Here is a 24690-nt window from a genome sequence, read left to right as displayed (position 1 = left end):
AAGACGCGTCTTCCGGCCACGTTTCTCTTCCCGCGGAACTAAAGGGAGGAATCCGGGATGGCATATGTTGCTCGGAGTGAGGCTCAACTGTGCTCCGAGCAGTTCGGCTCCGGGACGGCCCGGGGCTGCCGCGCCGCCGCCGACGGGACCCTGCAGTGGGAGGCCTGGGGGCGGCGCTGGTGGGGGTTCTCCGGGGCCTTCACAGCGAAACCCGGAGGACGAGATGGGGGCGAAAGGGTGGCTCCCGGGACGGCCGTCCCACCTCTTTCCCGGCTCCTGGCTGTCTTCCTGCCTCAGGGCTTCCCCGATAGCGTCAGCCCGGACTATCTGCCCTACCAGCTGTGGGATTCCGTGCAGGTCAGCCCGGCCGACTGGGGAAGGGAGCGACATGTAGCCGGGGCAGGGGAGACAGCGCGCCATCTCTCCCTCCCCACTTACAGACTGGACACTGAGGCCCAGAGCCGAGCTGTGACACGTCCCAGGCCATACACCCAGGAGAGCTGATAACAGGTCTTAGACCTCCATGCTCCTGCGCCCACTCCTCACCCCACTTCTTTTCTTCTCCAGGCCTTTGCTTCCAGCCTCTCGGGTTCCCTGGCCACCCACGCAGTCTTGCTGGGCATAGGGGTAGGGGACGCAAAAGCCTCAGTTTCAGCTGCCACGGCCACCTGGCTCGTGAAAGGTGAGCTGGACCCCTGGAGTCTCACCGATCGCTCCTCTCAGCTCTGCCGTTTCTCTGTCCACCTTTTCCTTCGGCTGGGAAGCCCAGCCCCTCCTTTCCCCTTCTCCCAGTGTTTCGGCATCTAGCTCTGGGCTCTGATGAGTATGTTTACTTATGCATTCCTGTCTGATTAGATCCGGGAGCCAAGCCTCCCCACTTCCTAGAAAAGTGCCTTGTACCTCGTTAAAAAACAAAATTCAACTGAGTAAATTTTAAAGATTTGTATTGGCTTTTTTGACGACTGACTAGTAACCCATGGCGGGAACACCCTTATCCCGCCCACTAGCCTTGATAGCTGCACTCCGTTCCCCATACGTACTGTGCAGAGTGTCCCTTAATCATCTGGAGCCCAGATCCCCAAGTAAACCGTCCCCTCCCCTTTACTCCTAATCTGGGGAGGACTGCCTTAAGAGTTTGGTTATTGAATAAAACTGCCAACTGCCTTGGGTGTGGGAAATTAGTTAATTCTAGACAGAAACAGTTTTGTAATAGGTCCTGAGTGGCATAGAGGAGCTTTGGGGAAGGATGAAAGGCATTTTATATCCTCTGGGATACTAGATGATACCATGAATAATAACTATAGTAACTGTCTGTTGAATGTGTACCGCTTTTTGAAAAACCACTAAAGGGGGGGAATAAAGGTACAGTTTGGTACCGTGCTACCCAGAGAGTGAAGTAGAGAAGAACAGGGAAACTGCCCACATCAGGAGGGCCAATGGCTCTCTCCACCATCCTTTGTCTTTCCCTGTTGTTCCCAGTGGCGGTTTAAATCAGACCCAAGGTAAGGCTCATTCTGCACCTGGCATCAGCCTGGCCACAGCTCTGGTGAGCCTCCGTGGACCTTTTGGAGAATCTGGAGGCTCCTTCTTATACCCTTACCATTAAGACGAGCATACTGTCCAAATGTGAGTCACTGCTGGAAAGAAGCTCTTTCTCTGAGACTGCATATCAGTGGAGAAGTGGTGGTGATCTGTGCCTCTTGTCCTAGTTGTCTCTTCTTTTAATAATAATAGTTCCCTGAACGGTACTTACTGTGTACCGGTCTTTAAATGTCCTGACTCAGTCTTCACAATAGTTCTGAGACGGGTATTGTCATTATCTCCATTTTATAGATGGGAAAACTGAGGCACAGAACGGTAACTTGCCCAGGGTCACGGGTGTGAACCCAGGAGGTTTAGTTCCAGAGTACATTTTCATACCACCACACTGTGCTTAATTTGGATCTTTTCCATTCCTCTCCTATTGGTTAATTGTTTGGAATGAAGTGGGAGCTTGGGTCAGTAGTTCCATGTCATTTCTCAGCACCCTAGTCTTATCACCAACATGTTGCTCATGTATGTCTTCAGCTCAGGCAGGTTATTAAGAAAAAAATAAGATCATTTTAAGATGTGGAAAAATATCCTCTTACTTTAAAGCCTGTTGTTGGTATTAAAGGAAACCCCCTTAATCAGAAAGGATATTACAAACTTGTTTCCATCAGACATGGGAAATTTGTATGCAGAGCTTTATATAAGAAACTCCCTTGGAATTTTTTGATGTGGTCACTTTTAGTTACAGATCTCTTAATAGAACATGATGTTAATTGTCATAACTAGCAATAGTAACACTACTAGCAGCCAATATTTTGCCAGCTGAGTGTATGCCAGGCATTTTGACATGTAATATGTAACTTAATCTCTGCAGCAGCCATATTAGGGAGATGCCTTTATGAGTACCTTTTTCAGAGGGGGAAGCTGAGGCACAGAGAGGTTTAGTAACTTGCCTAAGGTCACATAGGGCCAGGATTTGGACCCAGGCCCACTGACTCCTGTGTCCCACTCTTAACCACCCACTCGTTGGCCAGTTAGGATTTCAGAGTGGAGCCGAGTACAATTTATGGACAGTTGATCCCTTCCTAGGACTCAAAATTTTTAGACCTTACAGCATGGCCAGTTGTAAGCGAGGTAGAGAGGAGCAGGTGGGAATTAAGTTTCTTGGTCTAGTGGACAGTGTTGACTTTCAGCTAATAGGGAGGATGTGTGTCACTGCATCCTCTTGCCACCCTCCAGATTCTGACAAGGGCCCTGCAGACTGCCTCCGATGAAAGATAGAGTAGGCCCCTTTCTTGTGTGAAGGACATACATACCTGACTGGCAAAGACTGTGCAGTCGGAGGGAAGGAAAATAGTCTGGCCCTGTGAGCTCTCAACCAGTAAAAGTAACCTTGCCACGTTCAGAGTCGCTAAAATGATCCAGTGCAAAAATCTTGAACAATGAAAATTTTGTGTAGAATTAAAAGTACTTGAAAGGAAGAGGATGGGTGAGTGACGGCAGGAGGAGGCTTCTAAAGCCACCCTGGGAAGTATAACTTCCAGGGACAGAGGGGACAGAAATAGAGAAGCCGAGCAGGCCGGATGGGAAATGTGTTGTACACACGCCTCTGAATGAGGCAGCTGCCGCTCAGCCCCAGCCAACTGGAGCAGTGAGGGGAAGCAGGCCTGGTGCTGCCGTGTCTTCAGGTTCTTCTCGGAAAGCTGTAAATCCAAATTTTCTTGTAAAATGCCCCATTTTCGTTTATGAACCTTCGAGCTTCAGTTGCTCCATCTTCAAAAGGGGATGATCCCTCAAGCCCGTAGGATTCTTGTGTCGACTGGAGGACATGGGTATTTCAGGTTTCTGCCAGAGTGCTTAGCGATCTCCTTCAAGTCCAAGGCTGGGTAAAGATGTCTAGCTAGAAGGGGTCAATGCCCAAGGATGGCCGCCGTGGCAAGAGGAGAATGAGGAAGGCTGGCCCACGTCACCACCTTTATATGTCGTGGGACGTTCTCATCCCTCCTGCCCACAACCTAGTTCTTCTTGCAGTCCCGCACTTAAGGGTCCCTTCCCTCAAGCTCAGACAAGCTAAGGGGCCTCTGCGGGCTCTGCCTGTCCTTCCCAGTGCCCGCAGTGTGAGCCCTTCTCAGTTTGATTCTAGAACAGTCCTTCTTTGCGATCCCCCTGCTGGGCTTAATGAGTACTACTCTCAGTATAAGGTAGGGTCTAAATCAGTGGTCGGCAAACTTTCTGTAAAGGACCAGACTGTAAAGGTTTTACACTTTGCAGGCTGTACAGTTTCACTTGCAGCAACTTGATTTTGCCATTGTTTTATGAAAAAAGCCATAGACAGTCTGGAAACAAGTGGCACAGCTGTGTTCCAGTAAAACTATTTACAAAAACGGCGTAGAAGCCCACAGACCACCATTAACTGACCCTTGGTCTAAATCAGTGTTTTTCATAGTGGCTGCTGTCTGCTTCTACACTGGCTTTTGAGCCTGGAACCATGACTCTGGCTCACTGTGGTGTCCCCCAGGCCTCACGGCAGTGGGTAGCCAAGAAGCACTTGTTGTGCAAGTGAAGGTCTAGTGGATTCCAGAGACTTCTCTGACTCTCCCTAGTCTGAGGAGGCCTCTTCCTCTGCCCCACACTCCCAACTGCCCAGCTCGCTTGTCACCAGCCTGCAGTTCACATCCTTTTTATTTATTTATACTCTGATGACCACCTGTGAACCCACTGCACAACCTAAGAGCTAGAATATCAGCAATAACCTCTGAACCTTCCACACAGAATTTCCTGCTTTTTTAAAAAAATAGTTTTACCATATAGATATACATACCCAAACACTATATTATTTAGTCTCAGTCGTTTTCGAGCTTTATGAAGAGTATACTGTGCTGTATGTAGTCATCATGACTTACTTTTTCATGCAGGATGGTAATACTAGGATTCATCCATGCCGATGTGGGTAATTGTGGTCCATTAGATATTCACTGCTGTCTAGTATGCCCCTGAGCAAATGTACCAGAATTTGTTTATGCATTCTCCTGTTGATGAGCATTTGCATTATTCCCAGTTTTTTGCTGTTATAAACAATGCTGCAAAGAATATTTCTGGTCCGTGTCTCTTGGTGTGCATGGGTACCTAGTTCTCTGGGGTACATGCTGAGGGACTGCTAGGTCTAGGCACTTCTGACCCCATGATGCAGCTACGTCCGTCTAGAACTTATCGTACCAGACTGAGCTCCCAAGGGCAGCGATCCGAGGTGGAAAGCCATCTCAGTGCCAGGCTCTGCCAGGCCCTACAGCCCCCAAGGCTCTTGCTTGTTCCTTACCGATGCCTCTCTCCCCCAGATTCAACTGGCATGCTGGGCCGCATCATCTTTGCCTGGTGGATGGGGTGAGTTTTTCTTCCCGATCTGCAGACTTCTAGCCACTCTCCCTAGACAGGAGTCATGTCTTTCTCAGCCCTGGCTGTGTTTTCAGCTCCCCCTCTTTCCTACCAGTCTCCAGAGGCGGGGAGATTTAGCAGGTATATCAGAGCTAAGGAGTCTTTAGTGAGTACCCAGTACAGGTGACTTGCCCAGGGTCACCAAGCAGTGAAGCCACAGAGCCATTGCCAGGATGAGATCTGCCTTCAAGAGCACCGATTTGCCCCTCTGCTGCCCATCATGGAAAAACACAGGGAGCCACAGGCTCTGAGCATCCTCTGCTGGCTTGTTAAAAGAGAAGCTTGGATGGGACAGTGCTTAGCCCAGAAGGAGTACCTTTACTCCAGAGGCTACTGTGGCGGCTTAGATACTTGGTTGGACTTTGCTGAGTGGGGAGTGGGCTTGGGTAGGTCATCAGGATCCCTGTCCAACGTGGGATCCACATCACCGTTTATCTAGAAGGGATTAAGGGTCTCGTGCTGCCTGCTTCCTCCTTGAGTCACTACTGGGCGGCCTCAGGAGTGAGTTAGTATCTGCCATCAGTCGTGGTTGTGAGGTGCAGTGAGCTATGTAAAGTGCTTAGCACATAATAAGTGTTCAGTAAACACCAGCTGCAATTACTAACCCTAACTGGGCCTCACCAGCTCTCTGTGTATCCTCTCTAATCCTTATAATAACTGTGTAGAATAGGATTGAAGGTGTACCTTTTCCAGATGTGAAGCAGACCAAGTCGCACAGCTTGTAACTGGTGAGATGGGATTTGAACCTAAAGCCTGTGGTCTTTCTGTGGCATCAGGCAGAGCCCAAGACCAGGCCCACGTGTTCTAGTCCCGCCTTTGTCATATATTCGTTCCATCAGGAGTTCCCCATGTGTGTCCCATGCCCCGTCCAGGAATGCTCCCTTTCCCTCTAGGAGATTTCAAATTGAGGGTCAGGGCTAATGCTGCAAATTCTGAGCTGGGCAGGGGGCTGCAGCATCTCCTGCCACTGGGACCTTGGAGAAGTAGTCCCTGGGGGTTTGTGCCAGGGCCAGGGTGTCACTCGGCCTGCAGAGGAGGGAACCATCTGCGGCATCATGTAATAGAGATATCCTAGGCTGGATGTCAGAGCCTGGCTCTTTCGGCCTTTTCCCTCCACTCCCATTTGATCCGAGGGAAGTCATATCCCTCTCTGGGCTCGTTGTCTATAACGTGCAGGGTAGTGTTTACACTAAATGTATTGTTTATAGAATATGTGGACTTCTTGCTGGGTGCCTTTTATGAAGCAGAAGGAAGAGGAGGGGAGTTGGCAGAGGAACCCAGGGATGGCCTCTCTCCCAGGAGGACCCAAGCGTGGGGAGCAGCCACAAGACAATCAGTTTTTTCCTTTGGTGCCTCATGGGTTAGTAAGGGGGAAATATGAGTGACCGCTGAAGGTCCTCCCAGCTAATTGTGGCATTTGAGGCAGCAGTGACAGGGTGTGGGGACAGATGTCTGGCTGGGGTGTGGGTTTTCCTGAGCCCTTCGGACCTTACCAAGGCATAGGAATGGCCTGCACTGCCCACAGGCTGTGTTTTCTCCTTAAATCCAAATTGCAAACCAACCTCTCCTCCCCCACAGGAGCAAAATGGACTGTAATGCCAAGCAGTGGAGGTGAGAAGAAGGGGCTGGAACTGAGGGGAGGGGAGTCTTCTAGTATGAAGGTCTCTGACCTCTGACTTCTTATCCCTTCCCCCAGGCTTTTTGCCGACATCCTCAATGATGTAGCCATGTTCCTCGAGATTATGGCTCCCATATTCCCCATCTGTTTCACCATGACCATCTGCATCAGCAACCTGGCCAAGGTACCCACCTCTGGGGCACCCCTGTACCCAAGATACTTGCCCTGGTGGTGCTGTGTGCGGGCTCACTTGGGGCCCACAGGGGATCCCAGCCTGGGCCCAGTGTTCAAGGCATTTCTAGAAGAGTGAAGAAGTTCAGATGTTTCTTCTGGGACTCAGCCATGTATTCTGATCCTCCTCCAGCCAGACAGCCTCTAGAGCCTCAGAGAGTCAGTCTAAGGCAGTGTCTGGAGCCACGGGACTGGTGAGGGAGCTCTGAGCTGAAAGAGAGTAAGGGTGGTCCAGTGTCAACTTCTTGGGACCAGCTCCCTGGCTACCTTTCATTCTTTCAGTAAAATATTTAGGGTGCCTACTGCATGTTTGGCACAGAATACAGGCCCTCCCATCTGTGAAAGAAGCCACACATAGTTAAATATTTATCGAGTGATAGCTATAGCTATTCCAGATGAGAAGTGTAGGGGGCTGCAGGAGGGTTCAGCAGGGAATCTGGCCTGGTCCAGGGATGCAGGAAGGTCTTCCCTGGGGCTGGGTTCTGAAGTATGAGTGTGAGGCACAGCGTGGGCATTCTGAGCGGAAAGAACAGTGCAGGTCAAGGTCCAGTGGCAAGACAGCACAGACCGGACAGCAAGGCTGAAGGGGCGACTGGGGTGAATCCAAACTCTTCTCTGCCAGGCTGCTCACCCTCATGATTCCTTCAGGTTGCCCTCATCCAGATGAGGAAACTGAGGCCTAGCAAGGTTCGGTAAAGAGCTCAGCCTGTCTTCCCTACAGGGTTAAGTACCTGGCACAGAGTAGGGAGTCTTAAGAAGATATGTAAGACCCATCTTAAAGGCCCACCCATCTGTTCAAAACCACTCGTGTTTCTCTGCTGGGCACTACTGATATTTAGGAGCCAACAGTTCTTTGTGGTGGAGGCCACTGAGCTTCCCTGGCCCAGGCACTAAAGGCCGTGAGCACCCCCTGCCCCTCCAGGGCAGGAGACCACAGAGAAACCAAGGATTGTGACCTCTGCCTAAATTCTGCACTAAGCTCCGCCTTGGGGGCCTCAGTCTCTTCATCTGTCGAATAAGGGACTGGAACAGGGCCATGAACTTCCCCTTCCCCACCTTCCCGCCCCTCCCTAGAGTTCCAGCACCTCCATCCCTGAGGTACACCAACCAGAAGCCTGGTTGTCATCCAGGCCTTCATCTCCTCCCCCTTTACCTGTCACCCTCAGCTAAACCTATATTCATGTCTGTTATTTGCCCTCTTAAATCTCTCCAGACCTTTCACGCCTCCATCCCCATGTCACCTGGTGATTCCTTGCTGCTGAAAAAGCACAGTTGTTTCCTAGGTCATCTCCCTGCGTCTATTCTCACCCCTCTTCAGTCCTTCTCAGAGCAACCCCATAGTCCTTATTAGAGTGGAAATCAAATCAGGTCACTTCCCTGTGCCCATTGCTCTTGGTGTAAAGACCTTACAAGGCTTGGTAAGTTCTGTGTGATCAGGTCCCCGCCCATAACTCCAGCCTCATTTTGATCCACATTCCTCTTACCTTCAAATAAACACTGCCTACGTAACAACTAGTTTATTCGTTTACCATCTGATGATTTATAAGCTTCACGGGGGCAGGGGTTGTATTGAAGTCTCTGACAGCACCTAAGTCTGTATCTGACATCTAAAAGAGATTTGACAGACATGAACGAAGTCAGTGACCCTAATCGATGAGCTCTCCCATCTCAGAGGGAGAGCCCTAGGAGGTCAGAGCCACTGGTGTGGGTTTTGAACTGGCCTGGAAGGCTTGGCTAGGCCTCGACTGGGGCAGGAAGAGAGTGGAGTTAGTTCCAGGCAGGCAGAATGTAAGCACCAAGTTGGAAACCAGACTTGGCTCTGCAAGGGGGAGGGTGCAGCCAAAGCAGAAGTTGGAGGCTGGGGAAGTTCTGGGCTAAGAATGGTCTGTGGGCCTCCACCTTGCGGGGAGAAAGTGAGTTTCTTTGGGGCTGGGTCCACAGGGTGGTGTGACAGGCAGACCTTCAGTTTTCTCCTGGAGCAAGACAGGGGAGGTGGGCCTAGTGGAAATGCGGGGTGAGAACAGGAGACCAAGGACGGCATTCAGGGTTTTGCTGCGGGGTGGCCTGAGGCCTAGTTTTCTTAAACTGGTTTGAGCCGTTTATTTGGCTCACCCACAGAAACTCCTGTGTTGCAGCAGGTTATGGCCACTCTGACTTTCACTCTTCCCTTTCCCCACCCAGTGCATTGTGGGCGTGGCTGGTGGGGCCACTCGGGCAGCACTGACCATGCATCAGGCCCGGAGAAACAACATGGCCGACGTGTCAGCCAAGGACGGCAGCCAGGTGAGCAGCCAGAATCGGAGGGATGGTGGGGGGAGCGCGGATGTACGGGAGGCGGGGCAGACATCAGACCAAGCCACGATTTGGGCATATGAAGAGAAGCACCTGAGTGCTCCTGCGGGGTGGGGTGGGAGACAGGCGGGAGGAAATGTAGCTTCTCCCTGCTCTGACTCTTAGGATAGGTAGTCTGTGTGAGGGCTCGGGCTTGGGCTCGGGCTCGGGCTCGGGCTCGGGCTCGGGCGGCAACAAGTCCAAGCTGGTCATCTCAGCCCCTGCCTGCTGCTCGTGAGGCCAAGAGGGAGCCCTTGCCCTGGACCTCGCCCTCTCTAGGCAGGGCCCCACCCTGGGAGGTGCGTGTTCTGACCCCATGAGGCCCCACATGTTAAAGCGCCTGGCAAGTCAGAAAGCGCTCAGCATGTGAGGAGGCCGGAGTCACTGCAGAGGCCTCCGCTGGGCAGTTTAGCAGAGCCCTTCCGGCCCAGCCCTCGCCTGACCAAACGAGCCTGAAGTGGAGGTGGAGGCACCCTTAGGCTGAACCCTTCAGGTATCGCCTCTCTCTGTACCCCGGCGCTAAGTGCCTATGTGCACTGCATCGTTTACCTCTCACACCAGCCCTCTAAGGTGGATACTGTTATTCTCTCTCTTTTACAGATGGGGAAAGTGAGGCCCAGGGTGGTCACAAGTGTGATGGTTTTCTTTGACACTGAAGCAATTTAGAAACCTCTGTTCTCTCCAGTCCTACTTTCTGGCCTTCTCTTATATTGTTTTGTTAAATAGAATTTCATTTAAAAAAAAATAGGCTAACTCCTTTCAGTAATATTAACACAAGCTAATGTTTTTTAAACATTAACCATGTGCCAACTATTTCATTTGTATGAACTCATTAAATCCTTACAGTGGTCTTGTGCAGGGGTGTTCATTGTTGCCACTCTACAGATGAGGGGAAAAAAGGCACCGAATGGTTGAGTCTCCCTGGGTCCCTTTGAGCACATCCCTTCTCCCCGGAAATGGTTGGATGAGTTCTTCCCCATTATCACTTCCACAGGTTGTTAGGGAGGGGAAATAAGTACAACCAGCCCCGTGCCTGCTGTCTCACCTGCCCTCTTTCTAACCCCCAGCTCCTTCCACCCCCAGATGCATTTTCCAAGGCCCCAGGGCTTCCTCAATTCACGGAGGCAGTAACATCATTGGGGCAACGAGACACGTGCTCAGCCCCAGACTAGGCCCCTGCTTTCTGCTGATGTTGCTTTGTTGCCACGTGATGTGGATGCTGGAAATGACTGTTCCCACCTGGGGGAGGGGAGGTCCCTCTGCCCCTGAGCTCCCAAGGCCCCTGATCCCCAGTTTACTGTCACAGCCACAGCCTTTATTTCCACGGCCCGCCCCTTTGCCAGGACGACTGGGTAAGAGGAGCTGCAGTCTCAGGCCCCCTCTGTGCCAGAACCAACTGTCCCGGGGAACCCCGTAGTCAGGGACACCAGTCCAGACTCCTCCTCTCTCATGCTGAGTTGGGGGGCGGTGGCCAGGGGTCTTCTCCCCCAGGGTAAGCTCAGTCGGGCCATCTCGGGCCATCAGAGGGGTCTGATAATATTGATTCTCAAGGGAAGTTTGGATCTTGTGCTTTTCTTCCTGGGTGGTTCCTTGACCCCTTTGCAAAAGTATCTGCTGGTTACTGGGCAGATGGACCTTTTTTTTTGTTTTTCTGTTTTTCGGAGTTTTTTGTTTGTTTTGGCCACGCTGCATGGTTTGCAGGATCTTAGTTCCCCGACCAGAGATCGAACCCATGCCCCCTGCAGTGGAAGCGCGGAGTCCTAACCACTGGACTTCCAGGGAATTCCCTTTTTTTTTTTTAAACCACCAAATAAAGTAGTTTTACTCTGTGGACATTTACTTGCCGACTCTTGTAAAACAAAGAAGGCATGTTCCACAGGCATTCCAAGGGCATTGCACCTTCCTGGGCAGAGAAGCAGCTGGTATCTTAAATGACAGCTCACTCATCAAAAACGTTAAAAATTTCCTAGGCACCCTTATCAGTGTAGGGAGTGTCTGGGGCAGGGAGGGGTGTGGTGAAAGGCACTCAGGGGTATTCTTTCTGGCCTGGAGGGGAACCCTCCAGCTCCCATCCCCTCTGCCATTTTCCAGGAGACGCTGGTAAGCCTGGCAGGGCTCCTGGTCAGCCTCTTGATGCTTCCCCTGGTGTCAGATTGCCCTAGGTAAGCCGGGATCAAGGGCAGGGAGGAGGCGCCCCGCTGGGCCTCTGCTCTCGTTGACCACCTCACTCTGTCACCCCAGCTTAAGCCTTGGCTGCTTCTTCTTCCTCACTGCCCTCCACATCTATGCCAACTACCGGGCAGTCCGGGCCCTTGTCATAGAGACCTTGAACGAAGGCCGGCTCTGGCTGGTCCTGAAGCACTTCCTTCAGCGGGGAGAGGTACTTGGCCCCGCTTCAGCCAATCAGATGGAGCCGCTGTGGACAGGTGAGCCAGCCCCTCCGTTTCAAGTTTCCTATGTCTCCTAGTCTCCCCCTGCCTGGGCCTCCTGACTCCAGCTTCCCACAGGTTTCTGGCCATCTCTGTCTCTATCCCTGGGGGTCCCCCTACACCGTGTGACTTCCAGGTGAGTGGCCCAGCATCTCTGACCCATCACCACTGTCACCCCCGCCCCACACGGGCTCCCTGTTCTGATTATACACTGGCCTCCCCCAACCAAGCCCCACCTCTCTGGTTCTCTGTTTCCACCGAACAGACTTGGGGTCAGTGTGGGTGCTTGAGGGCAGCAGGTGTATAACATGAAGTAGATATAAGGGATCTTATATTTGTTGGATGCAGGAAGAAAGGAAGGGTTGATGCGGGGGAGGGGTGGCGGCTGAGGGATGGATGGCAAGGAGGTGCAGGACAGTTAGGTGGCTGTGCAGTTGACTGGGTGGTCACTGCTGCCTTTGTCTTCTCCTCCCCCACTGTATGCTTTTCTCTCCTTCAGTGTCTTTGAGCTGCAAAAGCTGGTTGAGGGGCACCAAGAACCCTACCTCCTTCGCTGGGACCAGTCACAAAGTAAGTGTGCCGCGTTCCCCCAGCTTCAGACTCACCCTCCTGGGCTCAGCCTCTCATTCCTCCAGCCCCAGGGCCCCAAGCCCTGGACACGCGCTGGACAGTTTGGAGTCTGCCTAGTGTCCTGAAGGGAGCTCTAGACTAACATTGGATGCATTCAGAGTATAGCTACATGCCCCAGTGAAGTTCCCTTTACCACTCTGTAAAATGGCGCTAACAGTACCTGCCTTATTAGCTGCAGGGTTTTTTTTTTTTTTTTTTTTTGCGGTATGCGGGCCTCTCACTGTCGTGGCCTCTCCCGTTGCGGAGCACAGGCTCCGGATGCGCAGGCTCAGCGGCCATGGCTCACGGGCCTAGCCGCTCTGCGGCATGTGGGATCTTCCCGGACTGGGGCACGAACCCGTGTTCCCTGCATCGGCAGGCGGACTCTCAACCACTGCGCCACCAGGGAAGCCCAGCTGCAGGGTTTTTATGAGGATCAAATAAGGTGACTATGTAAAAGCACTTTGTACATTGCAGCACACTCAGATAAGATTAAGACCTTTGGTTATCCCTGAGGAACCGCTTTCCTCTCCTATCCGGGGTCACCTCTTGAGGAAACATGTACTACAGTTTACTGGTCTGCTGGTCGTGTGTTAAAAGCTGCTTATTCTCACTAGCCATTAAAGACGTGCAAAATAAACCCACCTCAGGGAGCTGCTCTGAAGTTGTATTTTGGAAATTACTTGGCCGGAGCACTGGGGAGCAACGTGAGATGAAGTTGGAAAGGAAAGGGTGAGAGATGGCCTTTCATGCCAGGCCAAGGCCTTTGGTCCAGACAGGGATGAAGCAGGCTGGTAGGCCTGAGAGTGTTTGGGGAGGTGGCCCTTCCCTGGTACCAGTCTGTCCCTGGGTCTCTCCAGACCAGGTACAGGTTGTCCTGAGCCAGATGGCAGGCCCTGAGACCATTCTAAGGGCTGCCACTCACGGACTGGTGCTTGGAGCCCTGCAGGGAGATGGACCCCTCCCAGGAGAGCTGGAGGGACTGAGGAACCGAGTACGGGCTGGTAAGCGCCTCACAATCTAGGCTGCTTCTGACTCAAAGCGGGGTGGAGAGAGGAAGGACCCTGTTCGGCTTGGGGAACCCAAGAGCTTCTGGTTCTTCACCCCACTCCAGGTCCTGAGAAAGAGAGCTGCGTCATCGTCAGGGAGACCCACCGAGTGTTGGACAAGCTATTTCCAAAGTTCTTGAAAGGTAAGAGCCTTCTGCTTCATGGCTCCTAGGCCTTCTCCCGGAGGCCCTGCCTACCCGCATCCCCACCCCTTCACCTAGAGGGTGGAAGACCTGGGTTTCTCTCTGTGATCTCAAGTCTGGACCTCACTTTCCCTGTCTGCAGGATGGGGAGGTTAGGATGGTCTCTGAGGCGCTGTCAGTGTTGACAGACTATGGAATCCCAGTTGGCATTGGAGAATGGTGGGTGGGGGGGTGGGTAAGGCTCACAAATTACTGGTGATGCTCTTTCTTTTAGCACCTGCTCCATTCTGGTCCTTTTTCATGTGCTGCTCAATGAATTCTTGTTGCAACCAGATGAGGTTTTAGGCTCATTTTATGCCAGAGTTTACCCAGCAGAGGCAAGGGGAACCTGGGCAGTACACCCAGCCTGTGCTGCTCCTTCCCCCTCCCCAGGGTCAGCCCAGAGTCTCCTCCCCAGCAGTATCCCTATGCCCTCTCCCCAGGACTGCAGGATGCGGGCTGGAGGACTGAGAATCACCAGCTTGAGGTGGATGAGTGGAGGGCCACATGGCTCCTGTGTCCAGAAAAGAAGCTCTTGTGAACAGCCCAGCCAGAGGCCCAGGTCCCAGGACAGGAGCCTGGAGCAAGGACACTTTGGCCACAGCAGGACCCGGGAAAGGCAGCTTTATTTTTGCTTAGGGGCACCGATGTGGCCGGTTGGCCAAGGAAGTGACTACCAATCAGATGGACTGGGCCCCAGGCAGAGACAAGGTAGAGAGAAGGGGTACCAGGGCCTTCCCCTGCACTCTCCTGCCCCAGGCCCTTCTCACGACTGCAGGCTCCCCACCCCCACTCACTGCAAGACTGGCTCATGGTGCCCGACACAGTTGACCTCAGGCGTAAAGGCCCCAGAGGAACGTGGCCACGGCCATCATGAGGAGGGCATTGAGGTTGACGACGCGGGCCCAGCTTGGGTCCTCGCTGATGTCCTCCAGTCGCCTGGCTGCGGCAGCCATCTCCTCCTGGGTAGGGCGTGGGGGACTGCCTGCCCCACCCCTGCTGCTCATTCCACAGAACCAGAGCAGGCACTGGCGGAACAGGCCTGGCGCTGGGGACGGGGGCTCTGGGAGAAATTGCGGCCGTACAGTTAGTCAGCTCCCCCAGCTCCCCCAGCCCAACTCCCCGTTCAGTGCCTTACCCTCCATCTCCACCGCGTGCTCAGGGCGCCCGTTCTGTACAGGGGCTGAGGTTGGACCTTCTAGCTCCTCAGCATCCAGGTCCTCCCGCTCCTCCTTGCTGTACCGGAGACTGAAAACCAGGCGGTGGAGCTGGGGAAGGGTGGGAGCAGGGACCAAGTGGGAGTGCCGTTCCCCCCCCACCCCGAACCGGAGGCCTCCCGTCCACGCCGGCACTCCCTCACCTCCTCTGTCCAGCCTGCACACCCGCCCAGGCTCACTCCAGGATGGCCTTCCATGGCTGCCCTTTGCCCTCAGGCTAAACCCAAGCTCCTCAGCTGGGTGTTTAAAGCTCTTGGCCCTGCTCAGCCCTCTGCTTCATCACCCTGTCTACACTCACGATTGTAGTACTTCAGGCTTACAGCCCTGCTAACAGTGTTCCTTCCCGTGGGTGTTTGCTCACAGCGTTCCCTCCTGCTGCCTTTCCCCTTCTCCACCTGTGGGGTCCTGCCCATCCTTCCGGGCCCACCTCTTTTGTCCTCCCCCCAGTCAGCTCTGCCCTGGGGCACCTGCCTTGCCACAGCACAAGACCAAACCCTTTTGGGGCTTTCAGGGTAGTGCTCTGTCCCTCTCCGCCACCAATCAGGCCAAGACTCTGGGGGGCTTTAACCTCCCCCACAGTCTTCTTCAAGCCGCCTCCAAAGCACCGCAAATAAATGTGATTTAAATAAAAACATTGTACTTGCTTTGCAAGTGAAGCTTCAGACGGGACTCTCAGCCTGCCCTCACCAAGCCTCGGTATAGAAATTCAGGTGCTACCCGCTGGGAGTTCTGGGAAGCAGGCTGGCCGACTGCTGGTGGAGAGGGCCCGCAGCGGCCCACGTTTGGTGCCCCGTCCAGAGGCCCGCACTTACGTGCTTGCGCGGGATGGGCGGTGTGCGCAGCGAGACCACGAGGGTGAGGAGGCCGGAGCAGACGAAGAGCACGATGGCGAAGTAGAGGTAGTGCACGCGGCAGAGGAGCGCGGGGCACGCCGAGGGGCGCACGCAGCTGCCCGAGCCAAAGGAGAACTCGGGAACCAGGCGGGCCAGACCCATCAGCAGGCCCCCGATCAGTCCCCAGAAGGCGCCCTGCGGGGCCAGAGAGCGCGTCAGCCTCGGGTTTGCCCCGAGCTCCCAATGAACACACACACTCACCTTCTCATTGACGCGGGGCACGAAGAGCGCCAGCACGAAGACCGCCGACACCGGCGGCGCCAGGTAGCTGGAGACCGACTGGATGTAATCAAAGAGCTGCCCGCCCTGCGCCGCCTGCACCACGGGAAGCCAGGCCACCGACACGGCCACGATGAACACCACCCAGAGCCTGCGGTGGACGGCCATCAGGTGGTTTCACCCAGGAGACCCCGTCTCCCCCTGTCCCTACGAGTGCTCCCTGCCCCCACCCGGGGCTGATTGGTGGGGCAGGAGATGGAAAACCCAGGCCCACCGTCCTACTAGCAGCAACTCGCGGTCGCCCGCGCGGGGCCGCAGGCGCGTGTAGATGTCCATGGTGAAAAGCGTGCTGCTGCTGTTAAAGATCGAGGCCAGCGAGGACATGAGCGCGGCCAGCATGACCGCCAGCATGAGTCCGCGCAGACCTGCGGGCCGACGGAGCCGTGAGCCTGGGGCCACGAGGGGGGTCCCGGGAGGGTGCGAGCTGGGCGAGGGGTGACTCCTCCCACTGGCGCCTGTGGGCAGCGGGGCATCCCGGGGGCCCGCCCTCACCGTTGGGCATGAGCTTCACGACGAGCCGCGGGTAGGCGATGTTGGAGCACCCCACCTCGGTGCCGCACACGCGCTTACACACCTCTGGCACCACGCACGCCACGTCGTCTGCGGGAAAGGGCACGACGCGGCTAGGGCGGCACCGGGTCTGGAACTTCGGATCCCAGAAGTGGGGACGGGGAATCCCAGTGGAGGAGAGATGGGACCCCCGGGTGGGAGGTGGGACTGGGTGGCCCAGATCTTAGGACGGGAACGGAAATGGGAGACAGGCACCTGTATCCTTGCACAAGAAAGGGGCTGGATGGGGCACAGGACTCTCGGTCGGGGCGGGGTTGCAGACGTTACCCGGGTAAAGAATGCGGCTGATCATGCCCGGCATGACCATGAGGAACATGGGCATCAGCTTCAAGTAGCCGCACAGGATGCAGCCCGCCTTGATGTGGGTCAGGTTTTTCCCAGCCAGGCAGCGCTGCACTATGACCTGCGACGAGGGGCGTTCAACTACCTGCGTCCAGTCCCGGTACCCCGCCCCTCCGCCTTGCCTCAACTCGCCGCTCTAATCCAGGCCCCGCGGCTGGCCCATCGAAGCGGGCAATACAGCTGCAAGCGCAGACCCTGACTCGGATCCGGCTCCGTCTGGTTTAGCTCTAACTGGCGGGCTTCCCGCTCCCTCGGACCACGCCTTCCACCCGGCTTCCCGGACGGGTTCAGGCTCCACCCATCTCAGCTCCGCCCACCGAGGTTCCCGTTCTGCCCCAGCCTCGCTCCCCGCCCAGGCCCTGACCCCGCACCTGGTCGCTGCACCAGTACCAGCTTGAGACAATGGTAAGCCCCAGAAGCAGCGCAGGCCACGGCAGGTCCCCCGTCACAGGGTCCCGGAGCAGATGGTAGGAGTCGGGCCGGGGTCGATAGCAGGAGCTGGAGATGTTAGCCACCGCCGGATCCTCGGACACCGTCAGGGACGTCATTGCCCCCAGGTATTTGTCGAAAAGCCCCGAATACCCGCCCACCTCGCGGAAGGCTGTGAGGGCAAAGCAGTTAGGGGACATGGTGCCCGCGACAAGGCCCTCCCTAGGACCCACATGCCACAGACGCGCGATGTCCCTGCTCCCAGGTGGAGAGATCTGCGAACTGTGACATCTGCGCCCCTCCCCCATCAGCTGAGCCCGTACCGTAACCCATGAGGACGAAGGCCCCCGCGAGAATGACGAAGGTCTGCACCGTATCCGTGTACATCAGCGCTGCCAGCCCTCCTGCAATGGCCTGGGTCAGTGGAGACAGCCCAGACGGGCTGCCACTAGTACATACAGTGTCTTTGTGCGAACTGGAAAAGGGTTCCCCTTTCCTGGAGGGCAAATTTCAAAAGGATGGCCCATTCCCTGGGCTCACGCACTCCGGCATCAGGAGGCAGGGCTGCGTGAGCACAGTGGGGCTGAGTTCTAGGCTCCACTAATGCCAGGTGCCCACGTGCAGGACTTCCACTACAGGCCCTCCTCCCAGCCCCAGTTTTCTCTTCTGTGTGATAGGAGGAGGTGATTCTCTAAGGTCCGATTCTCATCCCATTCGAAGGGACGGGCCCCTCAAGCCGGCCTTGGTACCAGGCCCCACCCACGCTGCTCCAGCATCAGGCCTCGGGCGCCACCCCAGAATCCTCCAACCTGCACTGGGTTTGGTGAGCTTTGGAGTCTGGCCAAGTCGGCTCTCCCTTCCCAGGTGTTCAAGAGCTGTTAAATCTTCCTTTTTACCCAGGCCCAGGACGGGCTCAGATCTCTGAACTTCCAGACCAAATCCAAGGAATGCGGAAGGGGGGAGTAGTTTGCTTTCCAAAGATTTAGGTCCTTCTCCTGCTTGGATCACATCACACTTAAGAACTTCTCCAGCCCGCTTTCCTTTGGCGACTCCCCTAAGCCCCGCCCGCAGAACCACACTCCCTTCCCTAAGCCCCTGCCACCTGCCACCTGTCACAGTGTAGATCATGGTGATGACCAGAAGCGCGATGACGGAGGCATAGATGTTCCAGCCCAGAGCCTGTTGAATGAATACCGCCCCGGAGAACATGTCCACCTTGGGGGGAGGAGCAAGCGCGCAGGTCGGGACCCAGGGGCCAGGGTGGGGACCCAGGGCCACTTCCTGCCCAGATCACGCCCCTGCGTGGCCACACCTCAAAGGTTCCCTCGTTTTTTGATGACCTGGTCTTCCCAGATACCTCTCACTATGGTTGTCGCCCCAGAAGCCCATTCCTTCCAGGCCCTGCCTCCATCACGGTTCTTACAGCCATTGCTCCTTGGTCCCACCCCGTCCAGGGCTTTCCAGAGACCTCCACTGGGTGATCCCACCCTACCAGGGTCCCGACCAGCTCCCCGCGCGTGCGCACCGAAATCTTGGTGAAGATGTACAGAAAAAGCGAGAGCACGGACAAGTAGAGGCGGATTCGACGGCCGCCAAAGCGCTTGCGCAGGTACTGCGGCATCGTAATGACGCCCGCGGTCAGGTACACGGGCACGAAGAGCCAGCCAAGTAGCAGCACCACGAACAGCGCCTGCGGGCACAGCGCGACAGCTGAGGGTCACTCCCTGTGGGAGATCCTGCCATGAGTGCGTCCTCGCCCCTGATGGGTCTAAGGAAACTTCTCTTGGTGAAAAGTGCTACTCCAGGGCAGGGTTGCAGGACGGGCCCAGAGGACACAGATGCAGACGTCCCTGGGCCCTGGTCATTAGGGACAAGGTCTTGATACTTCGTTGGGCCCTTAACTAGAGCCCTTCTTGCCCTGCCGGGCCATGACCCCTGGCCATCCCTCCCAAGATGACCCCTATCCTCCTCGTCCTCCCCCCGCCAACACACCTGAATCCAAGCACAGAACCCTCAGCCTTACCCCCAACCTCTGCCTTCCCTCTCCTCTCCACCCACCCAAACCTTCTCTCCCTCAAGGCTCAGCTCAGAGGCCTCCTCCTCCAGGAAGCCCTGAGCTCAAAGCCCTGATTTTCCCAAACCTCCGAGGCGAACCTCAGTCGCAGAGCTTCGTCTCCCGCCCACTTCTGCAAGGGGCTTTCACTTAGCCTAGTGATCCTCACAGGCCACGGATTCAGAGAGCATCAGAGGACGCACTTCACTATCCTTGAGGCTGTTCATCCCACTTCAGAGAGGAGTAAAATCAAGGCCACAGGGGGCGTGGCTGGTCCAGGCTCACGTAGCAATAGCGAGTCAGGAGCAGGGCCTACCCCTGCCCTGAACGTGGTATCTCCCGCCTGCCTCTGCCTCCAAGCTGGCTGCGTGAGCCTCCCTCGAAGCCCGACCCCACTTCACAGCTGGGAAGTCCCACCTCTGGTCTCACATCCCCACCTCTCCCGCCTGGAGCCTCTCCAGGCGTGACCCTCCCAGGGGTTCCCACGGGGAGGTGGGGGTTATTGGCAAAACGGGCCGCTCACATTCCACTCAAATCCAGCCACAGCCAGGCCGCTTGCCGCGCCCGTCCCTGCCAGGCCCACGAAGTGGCCACTGCCGATGTTGCTGGCGAAGAGAGAGGCCCCGACCTGGGTGGCCAGAGGTCGGGGTGAGCCGGGCTGCTTCTCTAGGCCTCCTCCCGCTCCATAGCCCAGTCTCTCTCACCGGCCACCACGCCATGCTTCGTCCCGCCAGGAAGTAGCCGCCAACGGTGCCTCTGTTGGTTCTGCACATGGACTGGGGGACGGGAGTGGGGAGAGGCCTGGGTTTGGGGCACATCTTTGGACCTCATTAGCCTCCTCAACACATTCCTCAGCCTTGTTTCAGGCTGAAGATTAACCAGCGCACGGCTCCCCTGACGGTTCGTACCTGCACCCCCAGCCTCCTCCCAGGCACCCAGATCTACCCAGACCCTAACCTAGGGTCCAGTCCCCCAAGCCCCAGTGTGGCTGCATTCGGCCGCACTTTCCTGGGGGCCCTGGATTTGGGCTTCTGGTCAGCCAGCCATTATGCAGAAGAGACCTCATTTAGAATGCCGTCCCCGATGAAGATCCACCAACCCCTCAACTCGTCCAATCCAAAGGTGGACAGACAAGGCATGCATGAGTGTGGGCTGGGCCACCCTGGGGCTAGCAAAAGACTGACTTGCCCCCCACCCCGGGTTTCTCCCTCAAAGATCCAGGCATCCTTCCCCTACCACACATCGGGACTGTCCGAGACTTTTCCCCCAGGCTCCAAAAGCGGGCTCCCAGCAGCATCCCCCAACTTCTCACCCACAAGCCGACGCCAATGACCAGCAGGAAATAAGCCGCAATGACCAGGATGTCGGCAGGGTTGTCAATTAGGGCCCGCTGTTCCCCCAGCCCTGGTGCTGAGCCTGCCTCTGTGTGTTCCTCCATTCTGCCCAGGATCTGCCCCTCAGGGCACCAGCCCCTGGATTCCCCCTGGGGAAGGATTAATGGTTACCCCCGGGGCAATGAGCCGGCAAGTCCCCCCTCCCTGGCTTTGTTTAGCTGAATCAGTTCTCATCGAGGCTGCAGGCTGGTCCTGCGGAGCTGGACACTTTCAACTTCAAGAGCACTCCCCTTCCTGGGCCTTAGCCCCCACCGCTTCCCCAGAGCTCCAGGCTCAAAATCACTTCTTTCACCTGCCTAAAATGCCTACCCCTCAGCTTTGACCTAGGGATCCCGGCTGAGCCAGCCCCCTGATTCTGACTAATCCAGAGGAATCATTTTCAAACCCAAATCTGACAGTGTCACTCCCCTGCTTAGGAAGTCTCCATAGCTCCCCATCACCCCCAGGAGGAGGCAGCAGCTTCTCAGCTTGATGCCCCGACCCCCGCCCACCCTTCGCCTTGCTCCTCCATACCAAACCCAGAGTGAAATCATATTTCCTTCCCATTGCCTTGCCCAACCCAGCCCCTGTATTCTCATACCCCCAAACTTTTGTATGAGCTGTGCCTTCTGCCTAGAATGCCTCCCTGCCTCTCAAATGGTCAGCTCCTACTCAGCCTTTAGTGCCCAGCCCATGGCATCTCTTTGGGAAAAACTTCTTGGACTTTCCTGACACAGTTCTGAGCACATTGCATGGACCTTGCCTGGGTCCAGGTCTGTCTCCCCAGTTGACCAAAGACTCCCCAAGAGCAGGAAATGATCCGATTCATCCCTGGAGTCCCATTGCTCAGCACAGGGCTGGATGCAAGAAGGGAGGGGCTGGATAAATATCCATACCTCTGCCTTTCTAGAAGAACTGACCAGACTTGGATGTCTGATTATGGGAACTGGGTTCATGCTGGAGATGGGGAACGGAGAATGATATTTTAGGGGAATGTGATGAGTTATTTAAGGAATGCCTTCATTTGGTCCCTTCAAAAGCAGACTCTACGATGGGAATTGGGGTGCAAGGACTGTATCGGGGAGCCGATCCCAGTAAGGAATGGGGAAGAGAGACAAAGAAAGGAGAAAAGCCAATAAAGCACGTGTAGATCGAAAGGTTATCACTGTGACAATCCCAGTGGGGACCCTCTGAGACACTGTGGAGAACTCACCTCAGAACTGACCCCCAAGGGGCCAGAAAGCTGGGGTATTCATTCACCAATCCCTGTCTCTAACTGGCTGGAGGTTACAGAACCTCCCCCACCCACCCCAGGCCCTCCTCCAGAGAGCACCCTTAGACAGAAACTCAGGGAGCAGCTGGGGAGACTGAGTGTCTGGGAAGTGTCTGCATACGACTTCCCAGATGGGCCAGGTGGATATGGGCAGGGCACCCACAGTGTCTGCTTCAGTGGGTGATGAATTTGAAGGGCCTGGGAGAAATCCAGGGGCAAGCATCAGAGGACACGTTGGGGTTATGGGCACTTAAAATCAAATCTATGTGCCCTCACGGGGGCCTGCAAAGCCCTTCGTGATGTGGCACCTAGTTCCTCTTTGACCTCATCTCCAACTACTCTCTCCCTTGCTCACTCTAATCAACCACACTGGCCTTCTTTTCTTGCTTCCAATATGCCAAGCTCTTGCCTACCGCCTGGCCTTTGCATTTGCTGTTTCCTCTGCCTGGGATGCTCTCCTCAGGCTCTTTGCCTGGCTGGCTCTTTCCTCAACCTTCAGAGTCTCAATGTAGATATTCACAGAGGCCTTCTCTGACAGTCTGGTTCAAGTCCTCCCTTCCCCACCTTCACTAACTTAGTTCTCTATTTTTTCCTTCTAGCCTTCGCTCCTTTCCCTCCTTCCTCATTCCTTCCTTCATTAGCAAGCATTTATGGAGCACTTACCACATGCTAGACAGCATCCTAGACACTGGACAGATAACGGTCAGCAAAACAAACATGTCATCTGACAAACAAACTCCCAGGAGCTTGCCTTCATTTCAGAAATAAACAAGCAACAAACAAACACCTATTTGCAATAGTGATAAGTGAGGGACTAGGGAGGTGCTGTGGGTGGAAACTAGAGGGAAGGGCCAGCTTTACCTAGGCCATCAAGGAAGTCCCCATTACTTCATCACGCTTGTCACTGTGTGTTTGTTTTTCCTCTGTCTCCCCTACTAGACTGTGAGGCCAAGGAACATGTTCCCTATGGTCTCCCCAGCACCTGGCATGGAGCCTAGGACAGCACGTGCTCAGTAAACACTTGGTAAATGAATGGCTCAAGACTTGGTGGTGGTTACAAGCCAAGGGATGGACAGCATTCCCCAGGGAGAATTTGTGGAAGAGGAAGAGCAGGAGGCCCAGGAAGACCCAGGGGGTGGAGCCTCAGAGAGGAAAGGATCTGGGGGTTCTGCCCGAGGCCAAGACAGAGAACCTCACCTTTGTCTCTTGCCCACACATGTTCTCCTTGGCTGTTAGCTCCTCCTTGAGCTGGAAGGGCCTCTGAGAATCCATTGTTTCCAGCCTCAAAGGTCCCTGTAGTTAGGACCCAGGAGTCCAGGCCCCCTCCCTAGGGAACTTCAGAGTCTAAGGTACCAGGCTTAGAAAGGTCTCTGGGGCTTGGGGATTCAGATGGAGCCTGAACTTCTCCATACTTAAGAACCCCTGGCCCCACCCTTCTCTGCTGGGGCTAGGCTCAGGTGTCACCTCCTCCAGGAAGCCCTCCTTGACTTCCAATCTGAGTTAGAAGCCTCCTTCTGGCTCTTACAGCCCCCAGCGCTTCCCTCAGTCACTGCCCTGACCACCCCAAGTGTCATCCTCTGCCTAGCGGAGCTGTTATGAGTCAATACCTGTATGAGGGAAGCTGTAATTTAATGCCCAGATCCAAACGACGGGCATAAATTGGCACTTGAATGGAGCCCCATCTCTCAGGGTCTTTTAAGGAGAGGGGGAAAAAATCTGGAAGCCGGCCAAGGTGGCAAGGTGGAAGGGAGTGGGAGGGGTACAGATTAAGTGCTTATTTCGAGGATATAAGGAACTGAAGGATGGGGGGTTGGGGACGGGAAGGTTTGGTGGGTCCTGCTTGAGCTCCCGTCCCGGCTCGTCACCGTCTGTACAATCCTGCGCAGGGGGGACCGGCTTTTCCAGCCTCAGGCGCATCTGACAGGTGAAGGACAGCCTGCAAGGGCTGAGTCTGAAGGTCCGGCTCCCGCCACAGGGCGGTGGCCTAGAACGCATCACGGCCTGAGCCAGTATAAGGGGCGGGGCGTCGCGACGCAAGGCACTCCCGCGCAGAGACACAGCACCGGTGTGACGTGGAATGTGTATTTATGTAGGTAGAAAAAAGTGCACTGAGCAGTGAGGGGCGGGGAGAGGGACATCCTGGCCTGGCCTCGGATTCGTGGGAATTGCAAGGGCCCTCCTCCAGTCGGGGGGCTCCCTCAAGGCTGGGAATAAAGTGAAGCGCTCACGCGGGATCGCTTGCCAGTGTACGACCCACTTCGTGGGGCGCGTGGCCTTAGGATCGGCGGGGCCTTTTCTGAACTCGCCCATGGAGAACGTACAGTACCTTCGGGGCCGGTCCCTCCAGCGGGTGGGACCTCACGGAGCTGGGCTGGGGGAGCCCCAAGCTCTAAGAGCAAGGCCTTGGGGTCTGGAGAGCCCGGTCTTTTCGGGAAGGGCGAGGTTTTGTGGGCCGCGCTCTCCCAAAGGGGCGAGCCCGGCAGGCGGTCAGCCGAAGAGCTTGAGGAAGCAGGGCTGGCAATAGGGCTTGCCGGCGCGCTCCTGGAAGGAGCCCTTGGTGAGCGGGCGCAGGCAGAAGGTGCAGGTGAAGTGGTCCGGATGGAAGCGGCGGCCCAGGGCCGACACGCATCGGCCGGTCACCGGGAGGCCACACGTGGCGCACAGCGACCCGCGCCGCGCGTGGAAATGGTTCTCGCACAGCGGACGGCCCTCGTGCTCAAAAAAGCTGCCTCCCGAGAAGGGCGCGAAGCATTCCTGGGGAAGGGCAACCGCGAAAGGATGGGTCAGCGCCGATCTCCAGACGAAATAACTTGCCTTACGAGCTGAATAACCCGCCCCACCCCGTCCCAA

The 24690-nt window shown here is 55.6% G+C and overlaps 3 protein-coding genes and 1 pseudogene across 13 annotated transcripts in view; 1 reads left to right on the top strand and 3 right to left on the bottom strand.

Annotated features, from left to right (window-relative positions):
* Positions 1–5: 5 nt before the first annotated feature.
* RUSF1 (RUS family member 1) lies at positions 6–13955 on the top strand. 9 transcript variants are annotated; one of them, XM_055089828.1, is made up of 14 exons: positions 6–76; positions 568–682; positions 4866–4911; positions 6210–6322; positions 6541–6573; positions 6659–6764; positions 8993–9094; positions 11234–11304; positions 11384–11568; positions 11650–11707; positions 12071–12141; positions 13041–13184; positions 13295–13372; positions 13855–13955. In XM_055089828.1, the coding sequence occupies exons 1-14, from the start codon at positions 58–60 to the stop codon at positions 13950–13952; spliced, it is 1239 nt and encodes a 412-aa protein (XP_054945803.1). In that variant the 5' UTR covers positions 6–57; the 3' UTR covers positions 13953–13955. The 9 variants fall into 9 exon arrangements, with proteins under 9 accessions (XP_054945803.1, XP_054945800.1, XP_054945801.1 ...); XM_055089825.1 differs by having other exon boundaries at positions 6171–6322; XM_007115141.4 differs by lacking the exon at positions 6210–6322 and having other exon boundaries at positions 21–357.
* A 289-nt stretch (positions 13956–14244) lies between these two features.
* LOC129392712 (sodium/glucose cotransporter 2-like) lies at positions 14245–15041 on the bottom strand (annotated as a pseudogene).
* A 285-nt stretch (positions 15042–15326) lies between these two features.
* On the bottom strand, positions 15327–23799 carry SLC5A2 (solute carrier family 5 member 2). 2 transcript variants are annotated; one of them, XM_007115144.4, is made up of 13 exons: positions 23038–23799; positions 20507–20677; positions 19899–19970; positions 19718–19822; positions 18667–18831; positions 18251–18356; positions 17465–17545; positions 17084–17313; positions 16638–16773; positions 16293–16400; positions 16015–16165; positions 15723–15891; positions 15327–15656 (listed from the first exon to the last, which is right to left on the bottom strand). In XM_007115144.4, the coding sequence occupies exons 1-13, from the start codon at positions 23110–23112 to the stop codon at positions 15342–15344; spliced, it is 1884 nt and encodes a 627-aa protein (XP_007115206.2). In that variant the 5' UTR covers positions 23113–23799; the 3' UTR covers positions 15327–15341. The 2 variants fall into 2 exon arrangements, with proteins under 2 accessions (XP_007115206.2, XP_054945799.1); XM_055089824.1 differs by having other exon boundaries at positions 15327–15891.
* A 102-nt stretch (positions 23800–23901) lies between these two features.
* Positions 23902–24690, bottom strand: part of TGFB1I1 (transforming growth factor beta 1 induced transcript 1) — a 5585-nt gene continuing 4796 nt past the window's right edge. For both annotated transcript variants that reach the window (XM_007115146.4, XM_007115145.4), the window contains exon 11: positions 23902–24594. In XM_007115146.4, coding sequence (XP_007115208.1) covers positions 24328–24594 — 267 coding nt within the window. In that variant the 3' untranslated portion in view covers positions 23902–24327. The remainder of the gene's footprint in view (positions 24595–24690) is intronic.

Source organism: Physeter macrocephalus, chromosome 14 (genome assembly GCF_002837175.3).
Source record: "Physeter macrocephalus isolate SW-GA chromosome 14, ASM283717v5, whole genome shotgun sequence".
In the NCBI taxonomy this organism is placed as follows: Eukaryota; Metazoa; Chordata; class Mammalia; order Artiodactyla; family Physeteridae; genus Physeter; species Physeter macrocephalus.
Note: the sequence above shows the minus strand (reverse complement) of the source record. Positions and strands in the feature narration are given on the sequence as shown.